The sequence below is a fragment of the Anopheles bellator genome, chromosome 1 (genome assembly GCF_943735745.2).
Source record: "Anopheles bellator chromosome 1, idAnoBellAS_SP24_06.2, whole genome shotgun sequence".
Taxonomy (NCBI): domain Eukaryota; kingdom Metazoa; phylum Arthropoda; class Insecta; order Diptera; family Culicidae; genus Anopheles; species Anopheles bellator.
This window is the reverse complement of record NC_071285.1, coordinates 42,477,923-42,505,214: the sequence shown is the minus strand read 5'-3', so window position 1 is coordinate 42,505,214 and position 27,292 is coordinate 42,477,923. Positions and strand designations below refer to the sequence as shown.

At 45.7% G+C, this 27,292-nt stretch overlaps 3 protein-coding genes across 6 annotated transcripts; 2 read left to right on the top strand and 1 right to left on the bottom strand.

Moving 5' to 3' along the window:
- Positions 1-1,874: 1,874 nt before the first annotated feature.
- On the top strand, positions 1,875-20,114 carry LOC131205436 (nucleosome-remodeling factor subunit NURF301). The gene is made up of 15 exons (XM_058197525.1): positions 1,875-2,217; positions 2,733-7,346; positions 7,415-7,825; positions 7,900-8,196; positions 8,293-8,513; positions 8,591-9,893; positions 9,993-10,165; positions 15,775-16,132; positions 16,202-16,878; positions 17,181-17,623; positions 17,707-17,916; positions 17,988-18,155; positions 18,242-18,437; positions 18,511-18,595; positions 18,689-20,114. The coding sequence occupies exons 1-15, from the start codon at positions 1,875-1,877 to the stop codon at positions 18,970-18,972; spliced, it is 9,783 nt and encodes a 3,260-aa protein (XP_058053508.1). The 3' UTR covers positions 18,973-20,114.
- Positions 19,240-25,874, bottom strand: LOC131205438 (acyl-coenzyme A diphosphatase FITM2). Of its 4 annotated transcripts, none has more exons than XM_058197528.1 (3): positions 25,692-25,874; positions 24,061-25,370; positions 19,240-20,353 (listed from the first exon to the last, which is right to left on the bottom strand). In XM_058197528.1, the coding sequence occupies exons 2-3, from the start codon at positions 25,324-25,326 to the stop codon at positions 20,303-20,305; spliced, it is 1,317 nt and encodes a 438-aa protein (XP_058053511.1). In that variant the 5' UTR covers positions 25,327-25,370; positions 25,692-25,874; the 3' UTR covers positions 19,240-20,302. The 4 variants fall into 4 exon arrangements, with proteins under 4 accessions (XP_058053511.1, XP_058053510.1, XP_058053512.1 ...); XM_058197527.1 differs by lacking the exon at positions 19,240-20,353 and adding an exon at positions 25,562-25,633 and having other exon boundaries at positions 23,186-25,370; XM_058197529.1 differs by lacking the exon at positions 19,240-20,353 and adding an exon at positions 23,186-23,602.
- On the top strand, positions 20,805-23,471 carry LOC131205439 (ganglioside-induced differentiation-associated protein 1). Its single transcript, XM_058197531.1, has 3 exons — positions 20,805-21,222; positions 22,023-22,215; positions 22,286-23,471. Exons 1-3 carry the CDS (start codon positions 21,133-21,135, stop codon positions 22,945-22,947), a joined length of 945 nt encoding a protein of 314 aa, XP_058053514.1. The 5' UTR covers positions 20,805-21,132; the 3' UTR covers positions 22,948-23,471.
- Positions 25,875-27,292: the final 1,418 nt, after the last annotated feature.

The following is a 27,292-nucleotide window of genomic DNA, read 5'->3' as shown; positions in this document are numbered from 1 at the left end:
ACAATAGATTGTTTCACGATACATCGTTTTCCAAAGCCATAAAAATAATGTAATAAATAACAGAGTCTTTTGCTCAATGCTTTTTTCAAATCAAATCAAGCACTGCAAACTGCACTCTAAACATAAACAACTGTCATAGAAGTTGGGAAGACAAAAGAGTTGAAAAGGGAAAGAGAACAGCATCAAAGGGAGCATCAAACAGACATCGGCAAGATGTGTGAATTTTCCAGGTAAGTTTGCGCTCCTTTTCCGTGTGGCTTTCAGTGTTTAGCAAGCAAAGAATAGATATTTTGAAAATTCGACATACAATAATGCCAAGGCATATGTTCGAGGAAGCGTAGCGTTGTGGTCGAGATATATTTTCGTGTTTGTTGCAAGGTACTTTGCCGCGTTCTTGTTGCTGGCCTTTAGCTCTGAATGCACTGTGTGCGAGTGGTTTCGTCAATGTGCCCGTACATATGCGAATAAACGTTTGTGGTCAGTTAGTTTATAACAAGGAAAGTGTTCCAATAAAGAAACATACTTGATTGAATATGTTATTTTCTCGTGATGTGCGTTGCATTTTCCGTTTGCTAGGCGACTAATGTGGGTGACAGAATGAGACAACAGCTTCGGCTGAGAGTGAGAACGGCTTGCGCGTTACACGTAGATGTCGCTAGTGTACATTGCGATGCACAGAAGTAGAAGCGAGCTCCTGATTGGCCAGCAATTCGTGATGGTGAAAAATTGTGAAAATAGTGCGTGAAACATTAGCTTATTAGCTTACCGGTAGACAAATGGTCTGCTGTGCGTATGGAAACGCGTGTAAACATATGGAAAATATTTTATATTCTTACTAATGGTTTTGTCGAGTGGAGAAAAATCTATTCCTCCTAACCCCGACGCTTGGGGCTTATCAAAATGGCGACTCTGCCGTCCGACCAATCAGCGTCGAGCTTTTATGCGTGATGTACATGGTCGAATTTTTTCATACATTTCGGTCCCCGCGTCACTGTACTGCAGAAGTGAGTGCGTCTTCGGTGGGCAAAGTCGAATAGAAAAGTTGGACTAGCAAAGTAACTGCAATTCGTGTGGAAAGCCTGGGAAAAAGGAAGAAAATTTGCACTATTTTGACATGTGTCAGGGTGGAAATGTAGTGAACGAGGAAAGGACAACAATTTATCTTGCCAGCAGAAATCGGCCATCGCACGGAGACTATCGACGGTGGTGGTAGGTTTTTCGCTCAACGTGTAATGCTCGTGTGGCAGAACTCTGTGCTGCTGCCGCCTCTCGATAAAGCGTGCAACGGCATCGAGATCGAGCCTCGCGCCTAATATGCTTAGGGAAAGTCCATTCGTTGGGAAAGTCTGCGAACTCGTCTACTGCAAGAATTATACTTTGCCTCCAATCCCATCCCGCCGAAGGATTGACGCTCTGGAGAATAATGGCTTGGCTGTAGTTGCAGCGAAATCTTGGAAGCGTCAATTTTGCTTCAAGTCGTCGCATAATATAGCGAGATGCTGCTTTTGGTGCATTATGCGTGTTTACATACAGTGGATGAAGAGTGATCATACCGTAAAGCAGTTTAGCAAATGCACATAACCTTTTCGCTTGTTTGTAGTTTCGGAGGGGGCGCATTTATGATTTTTTTGAAAATGTTGCCAAATACATATCATTTCTGAAACGCTTTTGTCTTGTACAGGTAGCTGCTTCGTACCATCTGTAGCGGTTACAGTTTCTTCGGGCATCAGTCGCGAACCTTCATGGAGATAAAGGATCAAATAAGAGATGATTCAGTACAAGAGTGTATGGAAAACAGTGAAAATACGACATATTTAATACCGACGTTATATTAAGTGTTTCTGAGCAAGCCAAACAAACACTAACAGTTGAAAATGACTGGCCGGCAAACAAATGGCGGCACGCCGAGCACTCCGTCCATTGGCAAAAGGAGAGGACGCCCTCCGAAGTCGGCTACTATGGAAAGGCCCAAAAAATTTCAGTATCATCTGATGAAAAAGCCAAAATATCTGTGCAAGGATTTGGGCGCGCAGGATGGAAGTAGCACACCGTCGGCTTCGCGAGCATCCTCACCGCAGGGTAGCGAGGAAAGCCGGCCCTCCACTTCCCGGAGGGCTGTGACCGCCAAGAAGACCAGAGGACGAAAAGCAACACCACGCGGCCGACCAGCAGGAAGAGGCCGCGGCGGTCACAACAATTCATCGAGCAACCGGAAAGGTGAGGGATATCATGTGAAATTGCATCATTTATGAGGTTGTCCATCGAGGTCATTTCCTGCGTTCACTATATGCGTGTGTTTGTGTGGCTGTGTGTGTTTGTTTTCCCTCCATTTTTCTGTCCCTTTGCGTAGATGCGTTCGATTTGACATTTCGACGCCGAACGAACGAAACAGAAACATGGAAGCGTGGAACAAGAAAAACAAAACACGGAGGAAAGCTGTTTTGATAATGTTCCCCTTCTGGGTTATTTCCCCTGTTTTGTTGATGTTCCCTTTTCAGTACGATTCTTAATATTGTCTCTGCAAAACTTTTCCGCGGGCATCGCGTTTTATTTTGTGTACACCTATTTTGTATTTACTGATTTAAAAAAATTATGCGTTTGGCTAGTGATTCAGAAAACATTTTTCTATTTGAGACATTCAAAGATATCCCCGCGGTTGTCAGCCCCATTAATTTGCTTTACGTGATAAGCTCAATACATTTTTTTAAAATATATCTGTGCATCCGTTACAGCCTATACGTCGTACCATGATTCTGAATATCACTACGGATCCGATTTTGGCGACGAAAGTGATAAAAGTGATCCATACGATGACTCCATGCGTTCGGCTAGTGATTCAGAAGAAAGTCTTGGCCAGGCATCGGAGAGCGATTTTTCGATGCACAGCTTTGTCGTGGGTACAGGAGGGGGCAATGGAATAAATTGTCTGAAGGAACCAAGCCCGGATCCGATCTGGTTGCAAGAGCGCGAAGTACCGCCGCTCGAGCTGCCAGAATCATCGAAGGACCTCCTGGTACCGAATGATATCGTGTTGCGATGTACATCCATTTACGAGATCATCCGCCGCTTCCGCCATCTGGTGCGGCTGTCACCGTTCCGGTTTGAGGATTTCTGTGCCGCCATCTGGAGCGAGGATCAGAGTGCCCTGCTGACTGAGCTGCACATTATGCTGCTGAAGGCAATCTTGCGCGAGGAAGACTCTCAGCAGACCCACTTCGGGCCGCTGGATCAAAAAGATAGTGTGAACATTGCGCTCTATCTGATCGACGCCATTACCTGGCCAGAGGTGCTGCGAAGTTACATCGAAAGCGATGCCAGTCTTGATCAGAATGTGTTGAAGATTCTCAGTACTACCGAGTACCCGTACGTGCCGGCCGAGGAACGACTGTACGTGTTGCAGTTTCTGACGGATCAATTTCTTGTAACCAGCACGGTCCGAGACGACATGACACAGGAGGGACCAATACACTACGACGACCATTGCCGCGTGTGTCACCGCCTTGGTGATTTGCTGTGTTGTGAGACATGCCCTGCCGTATTTCATCTCGAATGTGTGGAGCCCCCGATGGTGAACGTACCGAACGGAGACTGGCAGTGCAATCTGTGCAAGTCGCACAAAGTGACGGGGGTTTCCGATTGCATTTCAAGCCAGGAGAAGCAAGGAATGCTGTGCCGGCAGGAAATACTGGGATTTGATAGACACGGCCGAAAGTACTGGTTCATTGTGCGTCGTTTGTTCGTCGAGAGCGAGGATGCATCGCAGATTTGGTACTACAGTACGGTGAAGCAATTCGAGCTGCTACTGTCGAAGTTGGATCCAAATGAGATGGAGAGTGAACTCTACGAGCAATTGGACGAGGATTATCGTGATGAAATCGTACGTCAAATGACGCTGACCGAGGCCATCACTAACCAGCACAAGGGAAGCAAGAAGTCGTACATTGAGGTCGACAATCAACGAATAGCCAAGCTGATTGGCCAGTTGGCGGAGACAGAAGGTGAAAGTGAAGGAGGGGAACAAACGGCGATAACCGACTACGCCGAGGCGACGGGTGTTGGAGAAGAGAAAGACACAGACGGGGCTGAGAAAGACGGTTGTCCTTCGGGAAGTGAGGCATCGGATGAAAATGGAGACACAAAGGAAAAGGACTCAGCAGCAACACATGAATCGGACGATCCGGGTGCGCATCAACAGAATGGAGGCAGTAAACACGTTACACGTTCAAAGACGGGCTCCCTGACACCGCGGACTTTCAATTTGGATGATTTGAAAAAGAAAAGCCCCAAAGAAGAGTCGGCCAGTTTGACGGCAACGAATGGTGCTGCTGGGACGACTGCGGAGGGAATCGATCGATTGACACGGCAGAAGCTGACGCAGCTCTCGAACGGCACTTTGCACTTTAAACTCGGTATGGAGAATGGGTACAAAAATTACGTCAACCAGTACACGATTAATCCGATCGCGCTTAATAAACCACAGCGCAACGAAGAGCGTGACAAGAAGCGACATTTGTCGCACAAATTTTCTCTCACCCAGGCATCGGAATTCAAGTGGCTTGGTGGTGGTCTGTATGCTAGCCAACAGCAAATCATAACTACCATCCGCCAAACGTTGCTCGCCCTGGAGCAGGCCATTGCGTCTCCGTTCATGCACCATAACTGGACACGCCTTCGTAAGCTGTGGATTAATGCTATCGGTACGAGCACGCGGCCTCAGGACTTCGCTCGCACCATGTGCATCTTGCAATCGTGTCTGCGAAGTGTCGTGTTTGCAAGCGTTTGGCACGAGCAACTCGGCCACACACGCATGTACCGCATTACGTCAGCGGAACGGGAAGAAAAGAAGAAGCTCGAAAAACGGGAAAAGCGTGAGCGCGACGACGAAGAGGAGCGCAATAGGACGGCGGTCAATTTCGTAAAGTATGCACTTGGTCTGAAGCATCAGGTTTGGAAGCAAAAAGGAGAAGAATATCGAATCCATGGCCAGTGGGACTGGGTGTGGCTGTCGAATGGTCGCCGAAGCAAGCCAACCGCCATCAGTCGTATGACGAACGAAACTGTCCAAATGGTGCTGCCGGTGATGGTGCCCGAGACCGGTCAGCGTAAGCTGCAGAAGTTAGAAATGCGTACGTACGAGGCACTGCAGCGTTGCCGAACGGATGCGGCGAGGCAACAAAATACATCTGTCGAATATCTTACCGATATCGAGGCGTTGAACGGCAAACTCTTGCAAAAGCTACAGTGCATCGAGTTGGGCGACCAAGGACCGCAGACGTGCGGTACGGAGATCGACGTATCGCGGGCGCTCACATCCCCTCAGGCTCGGATACTCTATCCAAAAGTTGCCCGCAAATGTCCGTTGCTAGATGGTTTGCTGCAGCGTCGTATCAATCTGCGTGACGCCGAAGAGTTGCGCATTAAGCAAGCAAAAGCCAAGTTAGATCAGCTGGCAGAGGAATGTGGAACTGACGAGCCACCTGCGTCCATTATAGCGAGGCCCGAGCCTTCGTCAACGGTGATCACCGTTCGTGTGCTTCCTGCTAGTGAATGCATCGAAAAGCAGTTGCACCGAATCGTCAATGGTCGCGGCGCAACCAGTGGTGCCGCTGTACCGGTAAATCCCAGGCCACATCTTTCGGCGTACCAACAGCATGTGCGCAATCGGCAGCACCGAGAAAAGTTGCAAGCGATGACGACCAGGGCGAACGAATTGCGTGTTAAGTATTACTACGTGAGTCGTCAAGCCCATCAGTATAAATGCTATTCGATTGAGTGTTGCGCCTCCAGTGAAAATAATTCAGCACCGCCCTCATCCGCCAGCTGTTTTTCACCGCTCTGTCGCCAGAAGCAAATCGTAAGAAATGAGCTGTACTCTTTACTCAAACAGATGCAAGTGCTGGAGATCCAGCACACCAGTACGTTGCCGGCTAGTGCAACTGGAGCAGCCTCGGTGGCTCCTTCCAAGTCCATCCTGGAACAAAAATTGACCGAGGTAAAGAACGAGAGCTTTGAAACTTTGCTCAGCAATTTCTCGATCAATCGGTTCAAATTAATGAACGAGGATCTGGAGCGCTCGAAACGGACGATGGTCGACTGCGATGATAATATGCTGACCAAGTTAACGGAAAACGTTACATTGAAGCAGGAAAAAATGGAGGAAGGCGATGGGGTACTGGCGGCAGCGGCTTCCGAGGCGGATGGGACTGTAAGAGGCCACGCTGATGTCGTTAAGAATGAGCATGTCCTTTTGGACGAACCATCGTCATCGGTAGTGAAGGAGGAGGTCGTATGCGGTACGGAGGATAACGCAGTAACTGAATCCGCAATGCTCGATGTCACTACGACAGCACTTGTGGCTGTAGCTAAGAATACTACGGATGTGGACAGTAGTGTTGATGGTGGCGGCGCTTGTGGAGAGAAGGAGCCGCTGCTGAACGAAAATTCCAATTCTGATTCCTTCTCCTCGGAAGATGTGTCCACCGAATTTGGTGGCGGTACTAGGGTTACTCGAGGTCGTGGTCGCTCTCGTATGATGGCCACCAACAAAAGCCACAATGAATCGGGCGTTGCAGCGCAATATCCTCCAGGGCCCGCTAGTGATGTAAAACCAAAGGAAGAGGTTGTGGCGTTAAAACCGGAACCTCCAAAGGAACTTGGTTACCTGTTTATACGGGCACCAAACCGCCGCTTCGGGATGACATCGCGCAGTGTAAAGAAAGAAGAAAATGAGGAAAAAGAGCAAGCACCGGATGGAAGTTTGCGTGTCTACTCAGCGAGTGGCACGAAAGGAAAGCTGTACCTGAGGAAAACGCTACCACCGGTGACCTTAGATAATGGCAGTGGTGGCGAAAAGTCAAAGGGTGAACCAAGAATAGCGGTTTTGGGAAGTGGAAAACCTCGCTATCCGGTGGTGAACTATTTCCGGACGAAGAAGAAAGGAGTTTCATCAATAATGGTGTTGCCGCGCGGCGAGCTGCTGAAGCTGGCAAAACACGGTGGTCGACTATCGGTGACCGGGTTCCATCATCTGGCCAAAATGAACACCACTGTCTGGCCATATCCATGCTCGAGGCCGCTCTTCAAGACATGCTGGTTGTACCGAACCGTCAATCTCACTTCGCTAGCGGCCGTCGGCTTACAGTTACGCATTCTGTGGACCTGCTTCCGGTGGGACGATATGGCTATGAAACCGCTGACGGCCGACGGCAAGCATCAGGTGACCACCGAGTCGGAAATCATGTCGCTTGAGCTGCTTCGTCACAGGCACATTGGCATGTTTAACGAGCGCATTCAGTACCTGCGCCGGAAGGTGGTCATCCCACTAGAACTTCCCAAAACTGTTCGAGGTAGGTTTGAATCAGATCTTGGCTGAAGCGGTTGCGACACAATTAACATGTTTCCATACTTCCCATAGCTGAAGTGCAATCGATACGTTCTGGTTTGCGGAAGCGGAAGCGTGCCGAGTCGCCGCAGCAAACGGAACCCCAGGTCACAGAGGAGTGGATCGACGAGGACAAGTTGGAACTATGGGAAGTGAAGCTGTATGGTGAAAAGCAGGAGAAATTGGCGGCCGCCTCCGCCCAGCCTGTCACCCGGAACAGCACTGGCAAGTTACCGACATCATCTAGCCGTCTGAACGAATCGCCCTCTTCGTCTTCGTCGTCAGCAGGATCAGTGAACAAATCCGCCAATTCGTCCTCATCGTCATCGGGAGTCATCTCGACCAAAGCTTCGAGGGAGGAAATAAACGAAAAAATGGAGCAACAACTCCGCTTACAGCGTGCCGCCCACAATCAGAAGCGAGCCCTAGAAATGAAGCAGCAAGGTAAGGAGTGGCCTTTAATGTTTTAAAGTGCATTGCTTATTTTTTTCTCTGCTTTGGGACATCCGACCTCAAAGGTACGACACCGAAAAGCGGCACCAGTGGTGGGATTATTCATCGTAAGATTTTGGTCAAGAATCCTGACGGTACTACCAAAATTCTGCATCAGAGCATTGCAACGTCGGCAGCCACGTCACAATCGGTGAAACAGCATACTAGCACCGGCGGTACCACTCCCAAGACGGAAGTTACGCAGAAGGTGCAAATCATTCGTGGAGCTGATGGTAAGGTCAGTGTTCGGGGATTGAATCCTGGTCAACAAATAATTCAGACGACGGACGGCAATCTGCACGTGCTAAGCAGCAACCCCAATTGTAAGTGAAACGCGCTGATGACAATGGATTTTCCATTGTAGGATGAAATAGTTTTTATTTTGACATTATTTGTTTCGATTCGACTTTTCTCGCTAGCACCCAAACAAACGATAACAAAGGTTGGACAAAAGATTGTTAAAATCGCTCCCGCCCAGGGATCTGGTACAACGACGATAGCAGCGGCTAGTGGAAGCGGACCTGGAACACCTTCGCAGCAGCAACCACACATTCTGAACAAAAGTGTCGTGGTACGCAGTGCCACGAATACACCGCAGAATCCGATGAAACAGGTTGTGCAGAGGCAAATTTTGCACAAAGTATGTTCATAGCTCCGCGCTTTATATCCGCTACTCTCTTCTCATGCCGTTTATTCCCTTGCTCTGGGGCGTTTTAGGTTCAAACCGTCGCTAGTCCTGTTGTAAACGCTCAAACGGCGGTTCAGCAGATAGTATCCTCGACTACAACGCCACAGAAAATTGTTCTCAACACTCAAGGGGCTCTACAGAAAGTGCTCGCAAGCGGAGGCCAACTGTTGACGACCGCTGGTACACCAGTGCAGAAGGTAGTAACGCAATCAAACCTTCAGCAGCTGTTGCAGGGTAGTGCTCAAAAGGTTATCGTTGAACCGACGGCAGCTGCAGCTGCGGCTGCTGCGTCAACTGCTGCCGCCACGTCCCCACAACAGCAGATCCAGACGCAAAAAGTGTTGGTGGCAACTACCCCGGGCCAGCCGCCTAAGCAAATATTGATCCAAAACGCAACCGCAACAGCGGGTGGCACATCTCAGCAGATCATTATCAACCATGCCAGCGGACAGAAGGTGGTCCAGCAAATTGTTTCCACGCCCAGTCGGCAGATCATGATCGGTGGTCAACTGATCACACTCAACAGTGGTCAGAAGCTGGTCAGCAACACGCCAATACAGATCCATACACAACCCGTGGTGTCGGTCGCTGCGACTGCCGGAGGGGCGCAGATTCAAAAAGTGCAACAAATCGTGACCACAGCTCAACCGACTGTTGCCACAGCCGCCACGCTACAACAGCAGCAACAGCCACAGCAAATTCAAATACAAATCCAACAGCCTGCCTCTGTGGTTCAACAGCAACAGACTACTGTAATGCAAGCAGCACCGGCAACGGTATCGCAAACTACGGTTATAAATCAGGCGCAAAATTTGGCACAGCAATTGTCCAGTGGTAAACTGCAGCTGGCGAACGTAAACGGGCAACAGGTTTTGCTCCGTCCGATCGGTAACAATCAGGCGCAGGTGGTTGCACATATCAAAACCCAACCTAACGGAGCGGCTCAAATAATTCCGGTCACAAGCTTAACCGACACTGCGGCTCAACAGCAGCAGCAACAGCAGTTGCAACTGCAGCAACAGCAGCAACAGTTTCAACAGCAGCTTCAGCAGCAGCAGCAACAACAGTTACAACAGCAACAGTTGCAACAACAACAATTGCAGCAGCAACAACTTATCCAACAACAGCAGCAACAACAACAGATTAGCAACGCCGTAGAGCAATCGTTGTTGCAAGGACAGCCTCCAGGAACGGTGATCAAGTGTGTGACCGCACAGGTCGTACAGACAGAACAAGGACCGCGTATTGTGCTGCAGGGATTACAAGGGAGCGATTTTACATCTCAGCAGTCGGCTTTAGTTCACCAACAAGTTAAACAACAATTGCTGCAAGGTAACGTTTGCCAAGCTCGTAAGCGGCCGTACAGTTTCGATTTCTTTGTTAGGAACTATTCGATCTATCATGCTTTCTTTTTATTTCCACCGCCAATAGCTCAAGCATCAAATGGTCGGCAAGGCGTGATTGGTCCCACGAAAATCTATCTTGCTATTCAACCGGCGCAAAATGCGCTCACCACTGCGACCGTTGCGCAGCCACCACCGCTGGCACCGGTCCAGATCAAGCACGACGCAAACTCGGCAGCAATACAGGTACATCACCAACAAGTAAGTCGTTTTTAAGCATTGGCCTTTCCCAACTTCATGCTCTCTTCCTACCAATCAACCACATCCAACCTTCCCACTGTGAGACCTTTACCAAAAAATGCTGCGATACTCGATTAAAAGAGAGAAAGATAGATAAAAAGAGACACAAAGAGACAAAGAATCATGACAAAACAAAAGTTATCTCACGCTGTCGCAGGATAGTTATGGCTATGTGCGTGCGCGTGTGTGTTTGTGTAATGCTTTGTCCAATAAGTTTATGTCTAGGCGAAGGGATTTCTACCTACTTTTTGTATTTGTTATCTAACAAATTGTTGCGGTATCCCAACCTACCCACCAACCCTGCCTGCCAACCTCTTGCCTATACTTACCGTTTTACACTGATATTTAGTTTATAAGATGCAGCAAACAAGGCTGGTAGGTGAGACGAACGAGCATCATTCCCGTGTTTTTGTGACTGTAATGCGCTCCAAAACTACGTATGGTTTTTATAGTTTTCGTTTTTCAAACTTCTTAACATTACTAACAAAGCTTATTAGGGGTAACTTTTTGCGGACTTTTCGATCTTTCTCTTTCATCTGATTTGATCTTTACAACGGTGACTGTTAAGACGAGAGAAAAGCAAAGGTTGCTAGGGCTTGTGGTTGCTAAGGGCAATGCGAAGAAGTTAGGAGTGTGTGTTTTATGTGATTACTTTTTCCGTTCATGTCATTTCCGTTTACCTTAAGTTCATTATCCATTTTATAAGCATTAGTTTTTGGACAGTAATATATTCCTAAAAGAATGAAGAATTTAACGATTCCACTGATCTTTATTACATTTGTGCATTTGCCACAATGTGCATTCCAATTACGTGTTCCCTCTGGTATTACTGGTTTTTGGTAGAAATCTTGATAATGCACATCCGTAGCAAGAAAAAACACATCGTTTCCATGCGAACTGTTTCCGCAAATGTGAATAATTTTCTATGAAAATATGACGAATCAAGAAATTGAAAAATACTGTTGCTCTCATGAGGAAGACTAGAAATAGAACAACCAATGGATTTATGTTACTTTTGGCGACTTGACGAAATAAAATCAGTGTCTCAACCGTTCACAAGCAAATGTAACCAAGAGGTAACAATCTTTTGAGGAGAGAGTGAGTGAAAGTTTTTGATAAAGGTAGCCATTCAAAATTGAAACAGTTCACAGCGGTGTACAAACATGTGTGGTATGAACGGCGACACTACAATAAGCTTGCAATTCTGAAAGCTCTCACAACACTATACACCAAAAGCAAATGAAACTAAAGTAATATTGGCAATCGCAGATGACCATCGATTTTCTCGATGCCCAAATGTAAATTTGACTAAAATAACTATTTAACTACATGATAATGAGCATTATTAGTGAGTTAAGCAAGTAGCAGGTAGTGGGTGTGTTATCACAAATAATTATTAGACCATTTGATCCGGACTGATTTTACCACAGGGCTGGCTAAACTCCAAGCAAGTCGACTTCAATGGGAGCGCACATTCGAAATCGAATACATCAAAGGAGCGTTGCAATTAAATTAATCAGATTAAAACAAGGCAATGGGCGAGCAGATGTTCAACTCGAGAAAGACAATCAAAGAGTGCGCGAGAGAAGGGAGACGAAGAATGTTTTTTCCGATGTCATCACCGTGGCAACTTTGGCTGACAAAGGTATGAATCTGCCCTTTGGCGAGTTGGTGAACAAGGTTGGCGAATGCGTTACTTTCGTTGCCACTTTTGGTGTTGCATGACAGTCATACATGGGGTTTTATTGCGAGAATCGTAGAGTAAAATGAAACCAAATGACCCTGTGCAATATTAAGACGATGCTTCATCATTTTATCATATTCATTGATCTACTGTGTATTTCCAAGGAGCGTTCAAATTATACCTCTGGACTTTTGACGTTCTCCAACGATTCGTCGTAAATCACGTAGCACCCATTTAAAACGTTTTGAGATTATACAAATTTCCCGAGCGACCAGTATTGTTGGGAAAGAGCATCGTGTTGGTTCATCAATATTTTAAGCTATAAGTCAAATAGTTCACATAACTCGTAATAAAGACAATTACGATCATGTTGTTTTACATGAAGATTGGACGTCTTTTAGAAGGTAGTTAATTTATTTAAACGTATAACTTAACTATAAGCATTGTGTTCCTTCCGCAGCATTTCAAAACCTTCCCTTCTATCCCTTCTTCTCCCGCACTCTTGTTCTGGTTGTTTCGCCTCGCTCTCCGTAGTAAGCACTCTTGAAAGTGATGAACATGAAGGAAGCACCACGCACACGATGCGTGTGATGTTTAAAAGAAGGTCAAAAACGCTACAAAAGTGTGCATCTGAATTAAGTTCGATCCATTGTTTCTCGCCGATTGGGATGCGTTCTGTGGGATTATTGTCGTTCGTCGTTATCCTCCGGCTTGAAGGATGATTATTAGACCTTCGACTTGACAATATTTACACATGAGACGTTTACTGTTTACATGATTACATTTTCTGCACTACACAACACATTCAGAGTACGACTCTGCTGACGGAGAAAGTAAAAGACCGAAAATAATCAAGCTCCTTAACTAAACGTGTAAAAAATAGTAACTAAAAAATTTATAAACACTCATAAAAGTAGCAAAAACAGCGAAGGAGTACGAATGCGGAAAAAGAAATAAAGAACAAAAGTTTAATAAAAATACAACTTCGAGCTCTCTAGATTGCCACCAAAATTGATCTGTTCACTAAGCAAAAGAAATGAACGTGGTGGACTTACGATCATCGTGACTTACCCAGGATCATTAGGTAACGATCCCAACCGAAAGCAAAGTATTATGAGCATCATCATACCTTAATGGCTCATACTTTCGTGTCCTACGATGCATATGTTGTTGGCCCCTTTTTTTTTTACTATACTTTCACTGACTCCAATTCATGTTGGTGGGTAAGAGCGACCACAGATCGGGCTCAGTTCGGGAGCGTTAATCAGCAACACTGTTCAGTAAAGTGGATGGAAAGAGGAAGCAAGTACGAGCGCGAAAGCAAGCCACATTGTCGCCAAGACGGACAAAATTTAAAGCAAATTCGCTATCAAAAGAGCCGCGCAATCCGGAGGGATATGAACCATTAATAGAACCACAGCGTAGGTTTACAAGATGTACAATGTGAATCCATTCCTCTTGGGGAGTCTGTTTCGAGAACAATTATTCTATAGATGCATAAGCTTTTGGTAACTGTTATAGTTTTGATGGCTCTAGTTGAGCAGTACTACCAGCAGCGTGTATAACTAGTTCTAAATGTGCAAGCAGAAGGCAGAATAAGGAGAAGAAAAAAATGTTTTTAACTATGTCCAAGATTCTCATAATATATTGTAATCGCTTAACATGTTGGCGGGCAGGGTTTTCGTTATAGATTATTTTCGATATATTGCTTCTGTCGCTCAAAGAAGAGGACAATTTCAGATTTGGCCGGATGACTTTACAGACTTGGTTAGTGTTTTTTTTTTGTAAAGCAAAATCATCCTTTCGGTTGATGTAGGGGATTAATTTACATTTTGACTGTAACATTTATAAGTCAGCAGCAAAAGGACGAAGGACACACCATCACATGGCTGGCATATCTTACTTATACCCACACGCAGTTTCAAAGTTACACCGTGACCTCTTAATCTTATTTTAGTATAGTTTTCATTCTGCTTTGTTGGAAATGCTTTTATTTTTACCGTGCATAAATTGTGTTATGTTTTTTCGTTCGTTTTTTTGGGATTCATTAACTTTTTGTGACTTGTGTGTCTTGTTTGCATTGTTTTTTGTTTTATTGAACATACTCCAACTGCTGCGCTCCTACCACACATCATGAGTGATCGTTATCTATGGCGGATGAAACAACTTCCTTTCCATTCTCGATATCATTCCTAGTTTTTCTTTCCCTCTCTCTGCCTTCGACCGTGTGCCGTGTTCTCGTCTATTGATCGCCAAATGTGAATCGAAAAGCAAGGGATGTTTTTTTAGCGAAAGTAAGTTTCAAATTCACGCGGGTTCGCGACGCAAATCAGTCAAACCAGATAAAAGTATCGTCCAGCGCTTTTTTGTGTGCCTTTATTCACCACCGCTGCTCCGACCGAACAACCTGCACAGACAGATGCAAACGTAGCAGATTTCGAGTTTTCATCAGAATCGAGGTTGCGGCACAACGAAAAGGAATTGAAAATGCAGTTAATGCTCTCCCCTCTATCAACTGAGCACCAACTGAGCTTTTAAAACATCTCTCATACGGGATGTGTACTAGGCTTCAAAATGGTATCGTTAAACATTTACTTTCTCGGGACTATCAATGGCGCGCTTTCACATTCTGGACTATAATGATTTGTGGTCCGCTTTTCTTTCAAAACTTGTTAAACCCAAAACCTGTTTGTGAGGTAAGGACGAAAAGCAGCAAAAATGCAATTCCAAAATTTGATTTTTTCCCCTACACAATTAGTTTTGTATATAGAGACTTAAGTTTTGTTCTTTTCGATGTCTTCTACACACCAATTGCCTTGAACATCTTGATTTCGGTTAGTTGTGTTCCTTTATTTTGCTGCGATAATGAAGAACGCGTCCATCTATGTGTGTGTGTGCGTGTGTTTGTGTGTGTGCGTGTGTGTGTGTGCGTGTGTGTGTGTGTGTGTGCGTGTGTGTGTGAATGAAAGAGAGTCGAAACATTGATGATGATTCTTATCGAAAACATTGATGTTGTGTCGTGCAAAAATGCTCTGGAAATCATTTTGACCAACAGTTAGATGCGCGCTAAAGTTAGGTGAGTCAAAAAGTGAACAACATTTGCAGAAAGTGTAAAGAATTCATGTTAATCTGTAGGAAACACCAATGTCTAGAGTTATGATGAAACGCTGTGGCGATCGCAGGGTGTCGAGAACAGCAGGTTTGAGCAGGGTTTGTCAGCAATAGATCCAAAGACAAGCAAATTTAGGAGAAGCTCTAAATAATGCCAGCCATGATTACACGCTCTCCCCGTTGCGCATGTGGCTATCTTTCCTGACTCTATGTTGCTTTCCTGTCCATTCTCATGCAATTCTCTCTCTTTGCTCGGACTGAATTGCTGCTGATTGATGAAGCGCCACCTGGCGATGTTTGGTGATGTCCAAACGATAAACCCAATTCGGCACATACCGTGGATTCCGCGTTGGTTTGTCCCTGTTAACTTTCGATAAATTATACTGCGAACGGGGTTGCTTCGGTCGGATCGGCGGTGGCATCGTATACTGCCGTAGGAAAAAAACCTTCAAATCCTTGAAAGAAACGAAGAAAACATCCGCTTTTTGCGTTCTCGAGTTCATAGATGATGATGGAGGTCGTCGACCGTCCGTTTCGTACTCGTTGGCGTGATCAATGGACGAGGCACGCGTTCACTGGCGTTTCCGGTGATAAATGTTCTACTAATCCTGCGCTTCTTCATCGGTACTACTATCGTGTGTGCATGCACACGTGTGTCGTATCTTTGTTTTGTTTGACGTTTTTTATTCCATCATCTGACGTGTGCCCTAAGCAGCAGGAAGCTGATACGACAAGTTGTGAGCTCGTGGAAGCGGCTTCTTCGTGTGTCCCGCAGGAAATGGTTCAGGTCGGTGGTGGTGACACTATTATTCAGAGCAGTGCTTCTAGCGCTGTTGCTTCCACCACTGTAATGATCCAGGGCACGTCCGCTATCGACGATGGCAAACCGAGGATTATCTCGAATATCATCATCAATGGGGCCAATAGTGGCAGCATTATCAACCCACTGGTGAAGAAGGAACTGATCCAGAAGGTGAGCAACAACATCAGCAAACAACAGCAGCTGAAGACGCAACCGCTGGTAACAGATGCCAAGGAGCAGGATGCGGAGGGCGATGGTGATGCCGCGGCAGGTGGTGGAACAGAGCAAAAAGACAAATCCTTCATCGTGACTGCCGACTACATTCAGGAGAGTAAGTAGTCAATTTCATAGCAAGTAAACGTATAAAACCGTAGAATAACACGTATTGTATCTTATCTAGCGATCAAAACGGCACTCAAGCAGGAAAACTTGAATCCGGAAATAACAGAAAAATTGCTGAACCTGCAGCGCTACCAGGAGAAGCAGATGAGAACAGAAGATCGTCCCGATCGTACGATCGCCTTACAACACAACTACAGCAACATGTCAGGTGTGCCCCGGGGAGAATCCCATAGTCACAGTAGTCGTGTGCGAAAGCGTACGGTGCGGACCGATGATGACGACGACGATTGGCAACTCGACACACCAAAGCGTGCACGTCCAACGAAACCGGCAAACCCAAATCAGCCGCAACAATCGCACGAGCAAGGACGGGAAAAGAAACAAACGAACAGTGAAACCAGTGCCACAAGTACGCCTAGCAAACGGCGTACCACTACCACGTCCTCTGGTCATGGAACGTCCGTGATGTCGCCATTATCACCGCGCAAATCCTTACAAATCGCCACCGCTAGTGGTGGTGGTGGTGGTGGAGGTTCTGATGATGCTGTGATCTCACCAACCGAGGATAACAGAGCCAGATCTGAGTCACATTCGTCAATCAGCGCGACCAGAAGTAAAGGCGTTGAGAAACGTAAATTGCCATTGTCGCCGCAAATGGCCGCAACAGCGAACAGTAGCACAGCAGCGAGCAGCCCTCAGCAAACCAACGCAGTACAGCGTCAGAGTAAATCTCAGGTATGTTCTGTGTGCGTGTACGGCTCACGATCAACACGAGTGTTCCGGAGCATCCCATCCTTCCGGCTGAGCAGCCTCCTCTCGCATTGGCCCTACTAGTTGCTATTTCACTTAATCTCTATAATGGCCGCGATCGACGATCCACATGGCGTTGCACGTGTTTTTTGTATTCTATTTACCACCAGCACATGATTCCTCGTTTACCATTACTTGTGCCTACATTATCGTTCGCAAGCGGTAAACTCTAGCAAACTAGTAAACTGAATCGAACCTTATTGTTTGTGATTGTTCTTTTGCGCTAGGCCCAATTGAATCGTCACAAGGAACAGTTAAAGAAAGTGATTCTCAAGAAACGATCTCATCTCGAAAAGGAATTGCAGGTTCAGATACAAAAGGAACTCTCCGTCGAGCTGCAGGCAGCCACTACGGCTCCGGCCGTCCGGGCGGCGTCAGCGACGGCGATAGCAGCCGCAGGTTCGAAGTCGTCTCCTACTCTACAACAGCAGCAACAGCAGCAGCAGCAACAGCATCAACAGCAGAAGTCACAACACCAGCAGCAACAGCAGCTACAGCAGGAACAGAACGTTACATCTCAAGGTCGACGTCAAACGACGACCCCTGCAAACAGCAATAGTACTGCTGATAGCCACGATGGCGGAGAGGAGCTGCTGACGCTGCCCGGTGGTAGTGGCTCGAAGCAAACGACGGATAAGAGTTCCACCATGACGACCAGCACCCGGCGAAAGTAAGTGAACCACTGAGGATCGAAAAGAAGCAAACTTTCACTGGCACTTTAATCTTCTTTCTAAAACTTCATCTTCCCTCCAGAACGATCGCAACCACCGGTACAAACGTTGTCAGTTCGTTGGCAAAAGAAACCGTCGGCGGTGGCAGAAGAGGTCAAAAGCATGCCACTTCGGCGGGAACCAAGGGTGGTGGGAGCCATCGGTCAGTAGGCGCTCGCGGCCAACCGCGAAGAGGATCGAAAAAGAACAACAAGATGCATTGCATCTGTAAAACGCCTTATGACGAGTCGAAGTAAGTGTTAGCTAGACTTGTCATTGTTGATTCGTTACGACAGCTTAATAATTGATTTCGTTCGGTTATAGGTTCTACGTTGGTTGTGATCTGTGTAACAACTGGTTCCACGGTGATTGCGTTGGCATCAATGAGGAGGAATCGAAAGTTATGACGGAATACATTTGTAACGAGTGCAAACACGCCCGTGAAACGCAACAGCTGTATTGCCTCTGCCAGCAACCGTACGACGAAACACAGTAAGTCTCTTTCGGGGGTGACGACAACGACAACGAATGGGTCGTAGAAACATGCTCTGAAAACTCAACCTTTACTTTTCCGATAGATTTTACATCGGCTGTGATAAGTGTCAGGCCTGGTTCCATGGACGTTGCGTTGGGATATTACAAAGTGAAGCCGACTACATCGACGAGTACATTTGCCCCAACTGTCAAATCAACAACTCGGTCAACTTTGCCAACATGAAACCTTTGAGCCCAAAAGAGTTTGACAATCTAAAGAAGCTTATCAAACAAATTCAGGTATGCTTAGAGAACGCATAAAAGCCACAATAGACCCGAGGATCATGCAGTTTTCGCTCCGTTTTTGTTTTAGCAACACAAGAGCGCATGGCCATTTATGGAACCCGTCGATCCCAATGAAGCTCCAGATTACTATCACGTCATCAAAGAGCCGATGGGTATGTAAAACAAAGCAATAGTGAAACTCCCCTGTTTCAAAACAACATCCATAATCTCTCATGTCTGTGTATGTGTGCGATTGATCATTTCAGACTTACAAAAAATAGAACAAAAGATAGACAACAAAGTCTATCAGATGCTTTCCGAGTTTATCGGTGACATGACAAAGATATTCGACAACTGTCGCTTCTACAACCCCAAGGAATCGCCCTTCTTCCGGTGTGCCGAGAGTTTGGAGTCCTTTTTTGTGCAAAAAATAAAATTTTTCCGCGAGAATCTTGTCGACAAGACCGAAGAAGCCGCCAGCAGCACACAGGTGGCGGCGGCGGCGGCTGTGGTAGATGCGCCCTCTGCCGAAGGCAGCGCTTCCACATAGTCCTTCCTACCCTCGACGCGATCGTCCATTCTGTACAATTACCTGCAAGGGAACTCGATTCTTGTGTAAGCTCGGAACGAGAAACGCCCAAAATCTCTGGGCTATGCCACGGCATTATGCCGAAAGATCCATTTTAGTATGGTACGCTCATAGCGTATGAATGCACTGGCTTAGCAGTGGCTTCTTTTCTGTAATGTATTACTGCTTTTGAGGATAGTTGGTACTTGCTACCAGACAAAGTAGAACCGTAAGTAGTTTGTTGATATTTTAAGATTTATTTAAATATTATTACGTAACATTCAAACAATTCGAATTCAATTGCATTGATTTTGAATAAAAGAAGTGATGATCACGTGAGCGTTGGTGAAGGTGTAAAGATAGGAAATTTTTCATATGCCAAAATCATCCTATTGTTCCCGACAGCGAGATAGAGAATAGCAACCCCATCGTGACAAAGAGTTGTAAAAACTGAGAGGAGAAATCGCATGTAAACGGGTTAGCTTCAATTACGAGAAGCTACTGAGAAGAGACGTGAATGTGAAGCGCTAGTGCGCCGTTTTAAATGGTGTAAATATGTTTTTTTTTCAAATATAAGTCACTTGATACACACTGAGGAAACTATAAGTAGTTTTGTAACATCTAATAGGCGATCCAAATCTGCTGAAATGAGGAACTACGTTGTTCTACGTTTGGCCTGCTGTAAATAAATGATACAAATTAAACCACAAAACTTAAAACGTCTTACGTTCGAATCGGCTACGCTGCAATCGGTTTGGTTACGCCGTTCGATATGCGACCGACCGGTAGGAGTTAGTTCAGTTGGAAAACGAACGAGGAGTTATCACATGTCGAAATAGAGAGATGATACAATTAACACGATTCACCCCTGGACAGACCAGACCGCACGCGCGGTGTAACAAAACCTAGAACGACAAGGTGGTGATGTGTACGTAGTGTTACCGTTGTTAAGAGAGTTGCAGCGATGAATGCATATTGTTACATGTAAAATTAATCATTTCTTAAGTTTCCTTTAGTTTTTTTTTGTAGAAAAGCCCGGTGCAAAAGCAAAATATAGTTAATAAGTGCTTTTTGTGGTCGTGTAGAGTTTTGTGCGTGCAATAAAACGAAAACATCTCATAACACTTGCTGGCATTCGTTTGTTTTTATTCACATTCGCACGAAAAGCGTTTGGAAATTAGTAAATTCGATTTTACTTTAAAACATCGAAGTGAGCGGTATTTATCTTTTGTCACGGTGCTGGCATGACGATTCTTTGGTCGAGAATATGCAACGGATGCTTTGATCGTAGTGCTCTCCATGTTCAGCTGGCTCAACCGGAGGGATTTCTGCTGTCCATAATTTTGCAACGCTTTCCATTGCCCTGCGGAAAGATAGTAGATTGAACAAATTTCGTTTATCCAAGTAGGTTTGGCTTTGAATCTATTACATTTAGTACTGTTGTAGTAAAATATGATACGCAGATGTCCTTTTTTGAATGAAATTAGATTTACCGTGTACCTCACAGGACGCGATTAGTGCACAAATGGAACAATGAATTAAATATGGGCATGATGAGCGGCATTACGATTTCAGCAACATCGATAGTGTATTTTTCTAGTTCAGTTGATTCGACAATTTAAATTTCAGTTGTTCGCCAATGTCTTGTTTTGTCTTTGGCTTCAGCTCGCTTGTAAGGAGAGCAATAGGAAGTGGCCGAGTACAGCCGGTGAGATCATGAATCGTTTGCCGACGACCACGATCAGCTGATGAGCACACGATAATCATCATCTGGTTGATCACTCAATCCTAGCTCAGTCTACTTGTGGCCGGTGCGAGCGCTCGTCGTACCTTTGAGGCCTTAACCGTTTGGTCTGTTAGCACCTGGGCCCATTAATTTCGACGACATTGCGTATTGTTTGTTTCGCCCTGGACAACCCGGGGGAAAACGGTACACTCACTCATCACAACTACATCGACGACGACTGCATCATAGGAAAAGCATGTGATCGTGGTGGCTGCCAAAAGCATAGCGCACTTTTCACTGGAACGGCCATCATTCGTGTGTAAAGTTTATTCCATAGGTTCGGGAAGAGAATTATTCCTACAAAGTACAACAAATTCCTGTAAAGAAACAGGAACGTGTATTTTGTGCAATCGGAAATGGCCGAGAGAAGGTTTCAACGGCCCAGCATCGCGGAGAACGATGGACTAATAATATACTGTAACCAGTACAGCTACTATTGCCAAAAGGTAGGTTCAAAAAGAAAGTTTGGGCAATTTTATCTCAAGTAACAATAGGGCCCTGTGCTCCTGCGAGTCCTATGTGTCACCGGAATAGCTCAAACCGCCGGCTAGCGAATTCATGCCAGGGGTATAGTTTTGCGAGTCTGTGAATTACTCCGTAACATTGTTTGCACTTCCTATTTACCCAACGGCTCGTAGTGGCGCATTGGTGCCTATTTGCCGCGTTGCATAAGAATGATGAGGTGTTTACGAATTTTCATTTTTTCCTAGCAAACCGATCAATCGAAAGTAGACACTGTGGGACTATTTCGTGGTCTAGTCTGATCTATTAAACGTTGGCAAGATTATTCTGTTCATTCGGTTCTCAAAGTAGTATTCATTTGCATTCTTGGATTAAGGTAATGGTTTAGATTTGAATCTATTCAGTTACCGCAGAGCATTTCGCAACGGAAACTGGCAAAGAATTTAAAACCAAAAGTTTGTTCATATTCACAGACACAGATCAAAGAAGAAATCTGTGTTCCTACGGTTCTGTTGCGTAGATCATGTGGTCAGGCACGTTGTTGGGGACGGGATTTGGTCACGCATCGCCAGCGCGCGCTTTGGCTGATATTATCTACGATCCGAGATCTCATTATGTACATTAGGATGCGATTGTTGAAGTATTATTTAGAGATAAGCGCGAGTCCGAAACAACATTTATCAACCCTCTAGTCCGGCACAAGAGCGCTCCAAGTTGCGTAGTTTGAACTGTATTCTAAATTTCTACCCATAGTAAAACTATTTCATTGTGCTTCTCTATCTAGGTTCTGCAAGCGCTCCACGAGAAAGCCATTCGCTTCACAAAGTACGAAATCGATGTGACCAATGATGAGCATTTCTCCGAATGGTTTTTGGAGCTCAATCCCCGGGCCGAGTTGCCGGTTTTGCAGAACGGTTTGCTGATCGTCCCTGGATCGAACCGTATCTTGGATTACCTGGAGGAGACGTATCCCAAAGGTACTCTGCCAACCAGCTTCGTCCTTTTCTTTGCCCACCATGTTTCTTTTCTGATCTGTATCCTCATCAGCCAAATCACTCCGAATGCCAAACGATGTCGATAAGGTAGTGCTCGGATTCCGCAAGACGATCGAAAGTCTGCCGATTGGGCTGATAACGATCGGTGCGTTCCTGCATCCGCAGCACACGGGAAGCCCCAAGTTCCCCTTCGTGTTGCCAGTACGCCGGACGATTCTGGCGCGCGAGGAAACGCTTGTCGACCGTTTGCGCACTTATGCCAATGCTTATCCAGCCTTTCGCGAGGTTTTATTAAAGAAAGCAGATTTTCACGAGCGTAAGCGAAGCATAATTGAGAAGGAAGAGTATTTCTGCAAGCTCCTCAGCGCGCTGGACGAGTTGTTGACCGACGTCGAGCACTATCTGGATGGACGCGATCCGGAGTGCGAAAGGTTTTGCGGCACCGATACCTTCACGATCGTCGACATTGGCCTAGCGACACTTCTGAACAGGCTATACGTACTCGGATTGGAAGAACGGTTTTGGAACGCTGGTCGCAGACCGCGAGTTGAGCAGTACTTCAACAGGATCTGCCAGCGACCATCGTTTCAAAGTGTGCTCCCCTCCAAGGTGTCTCTTTTGCGCACCGTGTGGGTCAATACGCCAACGGTTTACAAGGCCGGTCTGGCGGCTGCTTCATCTGTTCTTATTAGCTCAACGTTGCTGAAGAGGTAAACACGGTCAGATGATTTCTTTTTTCCCAGTTTTGCCATTGGTCCATTTTTATCATGCTAAACAATTTGGAATCTCCTGAACTCGATGAAAAAAACTGCATATAAATTATTTGTAACATCGTGTGTAAAGCCATGCGATCCGTTAAGATTAAAACATCCAATTTGGTACATTACGTGCAGTAACATTAACTTTCCGGAGAGATGTTGGTTAAACGTAACAGAAACAAAAGACATTACACCTATAAATGGTCATGTATTTCTGGTCGTTCGAGGAATTTTATGGATTTACATCGCGAAAAATGTCAAACTTAACGAGAATCAACAACGAAAAAGAACAAACGTAAATACAACATAATTACTTTATCCAAACCCGTTTGAAAAACTCAAACCCGTCCCTTTTCTGTCGGTAAGATCGATCGTTATCGAATAGTGCCATGGTACGCTAACAGATTCGTAAAACAGTAGCCTTTTTAAGAAAGTGCATGGGTCACAATGCGCTGCCCCAGCGGTCTACAGCTATCGTTACTCGAAAGTCGGTGCCATAATGTTAATAGTAACAAAGTAGTTAAACGATGACGCGAGTTCTGGTGATTCCAGTTGCCCTTTTGCGAAGGCCGTTTCAGTCACGTTCGAAAGACTCACGGGATTCACGGTATCTGCAATCGAAGAAAGGGATCACGTACATTTGCCAAATTGCCATCCGTTTTCGCAGCAAATTTTCTACAAAGCTTTATTGCACAGTTTTAGCATCCACTCCCGAAAATTATTAAATTTTGTGTCAACAATTTATGTACATTAATCTTACATCACCCAAACCAAACAGCCAAGCTGTTGCTACTTTCGCTCATGATTGTCTGTTTCCCTTCACCGAATTCCTCTCCGCTGCCTGGTAACATGCAAACCCTCGTCTTGCCCAAAGTATTTACCCTTTCGTTCAACTCGATTAATTTACAGTGATGGAAATTATTGTTCAGCACAAACGACAATGCACACCTAGGGACACTATTTACGATTCGAAACGTTCAAAGCGACTACGGTAGCGAGCGTATGAGGGATGGTTAAAGTCTGGGTTAACGTAGTTACTACTGCTACTAATGCCACCGCTGGTACCCACCCGTGACCCGAACAGATGCTGTTGGCTGTTGCTTCCAAACGATGCTTGACTACCGAGGGACGGTTCGAGGGGCGACGTTGCACCACCAACGTTCGAGGTGCTGTACGGATGCCGGGCGCCATAGAGTGGCATACCCATGAACTTGGGAATATCCTTGCTGTTGCTACTAGTACCACCGGCACCCGATGCCGATGTTGAAGAGGATCCGGGCTGCAAAAAACTGGCCCTTCGTCTAAGCCCAACGAGCTCCGGTTTCACGTTGGTCTGATAGTTGAACATTCCTTTGCCCACCGGATCGGGCAGCACGGTTGGCACTGGATACCAGGCGCGGTATGTGACGAACCACGAAACTACTGCAATGATGCCACTCAGCACTTTCTCCACCATTCGATGGTGATAGAGCATCGTTCCCACGAGCATAACGTCCCAGAGAAGTTGCAGCATCGTCATACCCACGAACAGTAACCGAATGGTGGGTGTGAATCGATTATAAAAGTATTTGAGTGCCTTCAAATCTTCGTCCTTAAGCCCCTTGAGTGGGTTGGCCGATTGAGATGTGTCATTACTGCTGCGGTTGTGCTCCTCATTGCGCAACAAATCTTTGATGCTCTCCCACCCAATGATGGGTCGCGCCTCCTCCATCAGCACCAAACTGGAGTAGATCAGGATAAAGGCATGTCCAGATATGTCGAAACCGTTCCAAAAATGGCCGGCCTTTAGGCAAGCCGTCTTCGAATCAAAACCCCGGATACTGCACCGTCCATAGCTCGACTCAATGACGTTGAACAGCTTAGTCCACACGAACCACACTACGCTCGCTATTCCTAGCCGTGGTAGATGGTTCCTCAGCAGCCGCTGGTTGTCACCGCAACAAAGCGTCACCGATGTCATGGCCAGGTAGGGAAACGAGAACAACAACGTCCAGGCCCAGCCCATTTTCACAAAGTACACATTGAAGAGATTGTCTGTCCTCGCCAGGTAGGTCTTCGGGTAGGGCAAAAAGTCGCCGATGAGTGAGACGATGAACAAAGAGCCCAAGTACAAAGCCACCTTCAGGCCAGTGTCGAAGAAGATAATCTTTTTGCAGACGTGTAACACCATCATGGTGAGCACTTCTTTGATCGAAGTAGGCGTTGCAGTTGGCCGGGTTCCCTTTGCTTCGCTGCGAGCCGTCGTGTCGTTCAAACCTTGCCGGAAATTCATCTGTGGTCGGCTAGCATTTGCTGCGTTCGATGGGGTGTGAATTGGTTTCCGCTTAGTTGCCATATTTATGTGTCGTTTCTGCTACTTCTATTGGACGCGCTCGACGACTGAGAAAAGGGAGAGAAAATTTATGTGAATGTCAATTGTTTTGACGAAACTGTTGGTCAGTTCCAAAAGAAACCGGAAACTTGAAGTGGTCGGCAAAAAATCGAACAGGCGACAGGCGCTGATTTTTTAATGAGAAGCAAAAATTAATTTGAAATTAAAAATAAACACAGCCACATACGCACACACTGACCACGGACTAACGGACCATTTCTAAGCAAGGGAACGGTTGGCTAGTAAGCGGAGCATCCAGCTTTCGGCGCCCCTGTGTTCCAAAAATAAAAAGCCACCATCCAAAGGTCTCTGGCTGTGGGCACACTTACATCACTTGTTTGGACCACCGCATTAACAGTTTTAAACGAAACTATTTGCGTTTATCGCAAAGGACTGACCGACGTGCGAACTAAAGAAACCGAACCGAACAGCCAAAAACCATACGTAATTGCTCGCGTTTACTAGAAATTGTGCGATGTTGTTGTCGAGTGTGCGAAAGCCTTTGCGTGAGATGTGCAATTTCACCTTTCAGCTGTTGCTCACTGACAGTTAGACGCCGTAGCCGTTTACGTAAGTTTGAGAACCGTCATGTCATTTGAATGCAAATTGTTTATTTCAAACAGAATAAAATGTTTGCTTTTCTATGATTCCTCTTGCTTCAGATTCAATTCAACACTTTTACCCAGCAATTTTATCTTGCCCTTTTGTTCTTTTTGCGTATAAAACTTCTTAACTTGACTGCTTTTTTTTAAAATGATCGGTTCTTCGAAAACCGATTCGCTTGCTGTCAAATGAGAGAGGTTCGCGTAGACATTGTTTTCTGTCGGAAATCATTGGAGATATTTCGGAAAATTATTGAGTCTAGGAAATTGTGCGATCTTCTTCATAACCAAGCTTAACGCTACGTGATTAGTCAATTCTCATCGTAGGGCTACGGTTAGTAGGCTGCGCAAGAACCAACAGCCGAAGAAAATTTCATTTCACGTTTTAGGCACGCGAAAAGCAGAATCTAAGTCCTTCGTTACTGGAGAGGGCGAATTGAGCCAAAACCCGGCGATGGATGTGAATCAATCGAAAGAATGGTTAGCAGGCGTTCAATATGTTGACGACGGTTCTTCAACACGGAACACGGCGGATGGGCAAGCTCAATCACCAATGTACAGTGGCGGTTTGCAGGCAGCGAAAATGGTTGAAGCAATTCTATTTGGTCAACCTCACCCACCGTTGCAGCAGCCCTCGGTGCCACAACCGATGCTACACGAACTTAAGAAGACGAATGAGCGAGGTCATTGCTATGAACCACAGCCTGAGTTTTTGAACCTTCTAAGACAAATCGAAGAAATGACGTATCACTACCAGCTAAAGAGACGTCCCAAACTCAGGCTCACTAACTTAATAGCTCAAATAATAGAAGAAGAGCATCCTGCAGAACTAGGGAACCTATATGAACCGTCGCCAGGCGCCCGCATGCAACTTTTACGAGATCTCAAAGTTATGTTTAAACTGGCCAATCAAAAAAAGATCAGTCCTCAGTCTCAACGGCAACTTTGTGCGTTTATGACAAAAATTATTGCCAAAGCACCAAAGAAAGAAAAACATTCGATTGTACTTGAGAAGAGAAGGGAGAGAAAGAAGCAACTAAAAGAAAAAGAGAAACAGAAGAACAAATGATTCGCCGGAAATTAAACAAAGAACCGCAACAATGTTGGTAGTAAATTGTGTATCAGAATAGTGAACCGCGGGAAGGATGCTGTTCACCAAAACCCAATCGATTACAAATACATTGAGTGGTTGAATGTTTATAGTACTGTGCGTTTCTTAATTATTTATTATATTATTTATATTATTTCCTTGTGGCGCTATCGGTACCAATAAAGAGCAATGAACAATTGCTTTCCTATATCCCTCCGGCTCTAATCTATGAGAGGCT

What these genes read in the sequence shown, in the direction of transcription:
- LOC131205436 (XM_058197525.1), top strand. Translation starts at nt 1,875, where the DNA reads ATGACTGGCCGGCAAACAAATGGCGGCACGCCGAGCACTCCGTCCATT. An exon ending in AGAGGCAAATTTTGCACAAA is followed by an intron (nt 8,514 to 8,590) that starts GTATGTTCATAG and finishes GGGGCGTTTTAG; the next exon opens with GTTCAAACCGTCGCTAGTCC. An exon ending in TAAACAACAATTGCTGCAAG is followed by an intron (nt 9,894 to 9,992) that starts GTAACGTTTGCC and finishes CACCGCCAATAG; the next exon opens with CTCAAGCATCAAATGGTCGG.
- LOC131205439 (XM_058197531.1), top strand. Translation starts at nt 21,133, where the DNA reads ATGGCCGAGAGAAGGTTTCAACGGCCCAGCATCGCGGAGAACGATGGA. An exon ending in ACAGCTACTATTGCCAAAAG is followed by an intron (nt 21,223 to 22,022) that starts GTAGGTTCAAAA and finishes TTCTCTATCTAG; the next exon opens with GTTCTGCAAGCGCTCCACGA. An exon ending in GGAGGAGACGTATCCCAAAG is followed by an intron (nt 22,216 to 22,285) that starts GTACTCTGCCAA and finishes TATCCTCATCAG; the next exon opens with CCAAATCACTCCGAATGCCA.
- LOC131205438 (XM_058197527.1), bottom strand. Translation starts at nt 25,326, where the DNA reads ATGGCAACTAAGCGGAAACCAATTCACACCCCATCGAACGCAGCAAAT.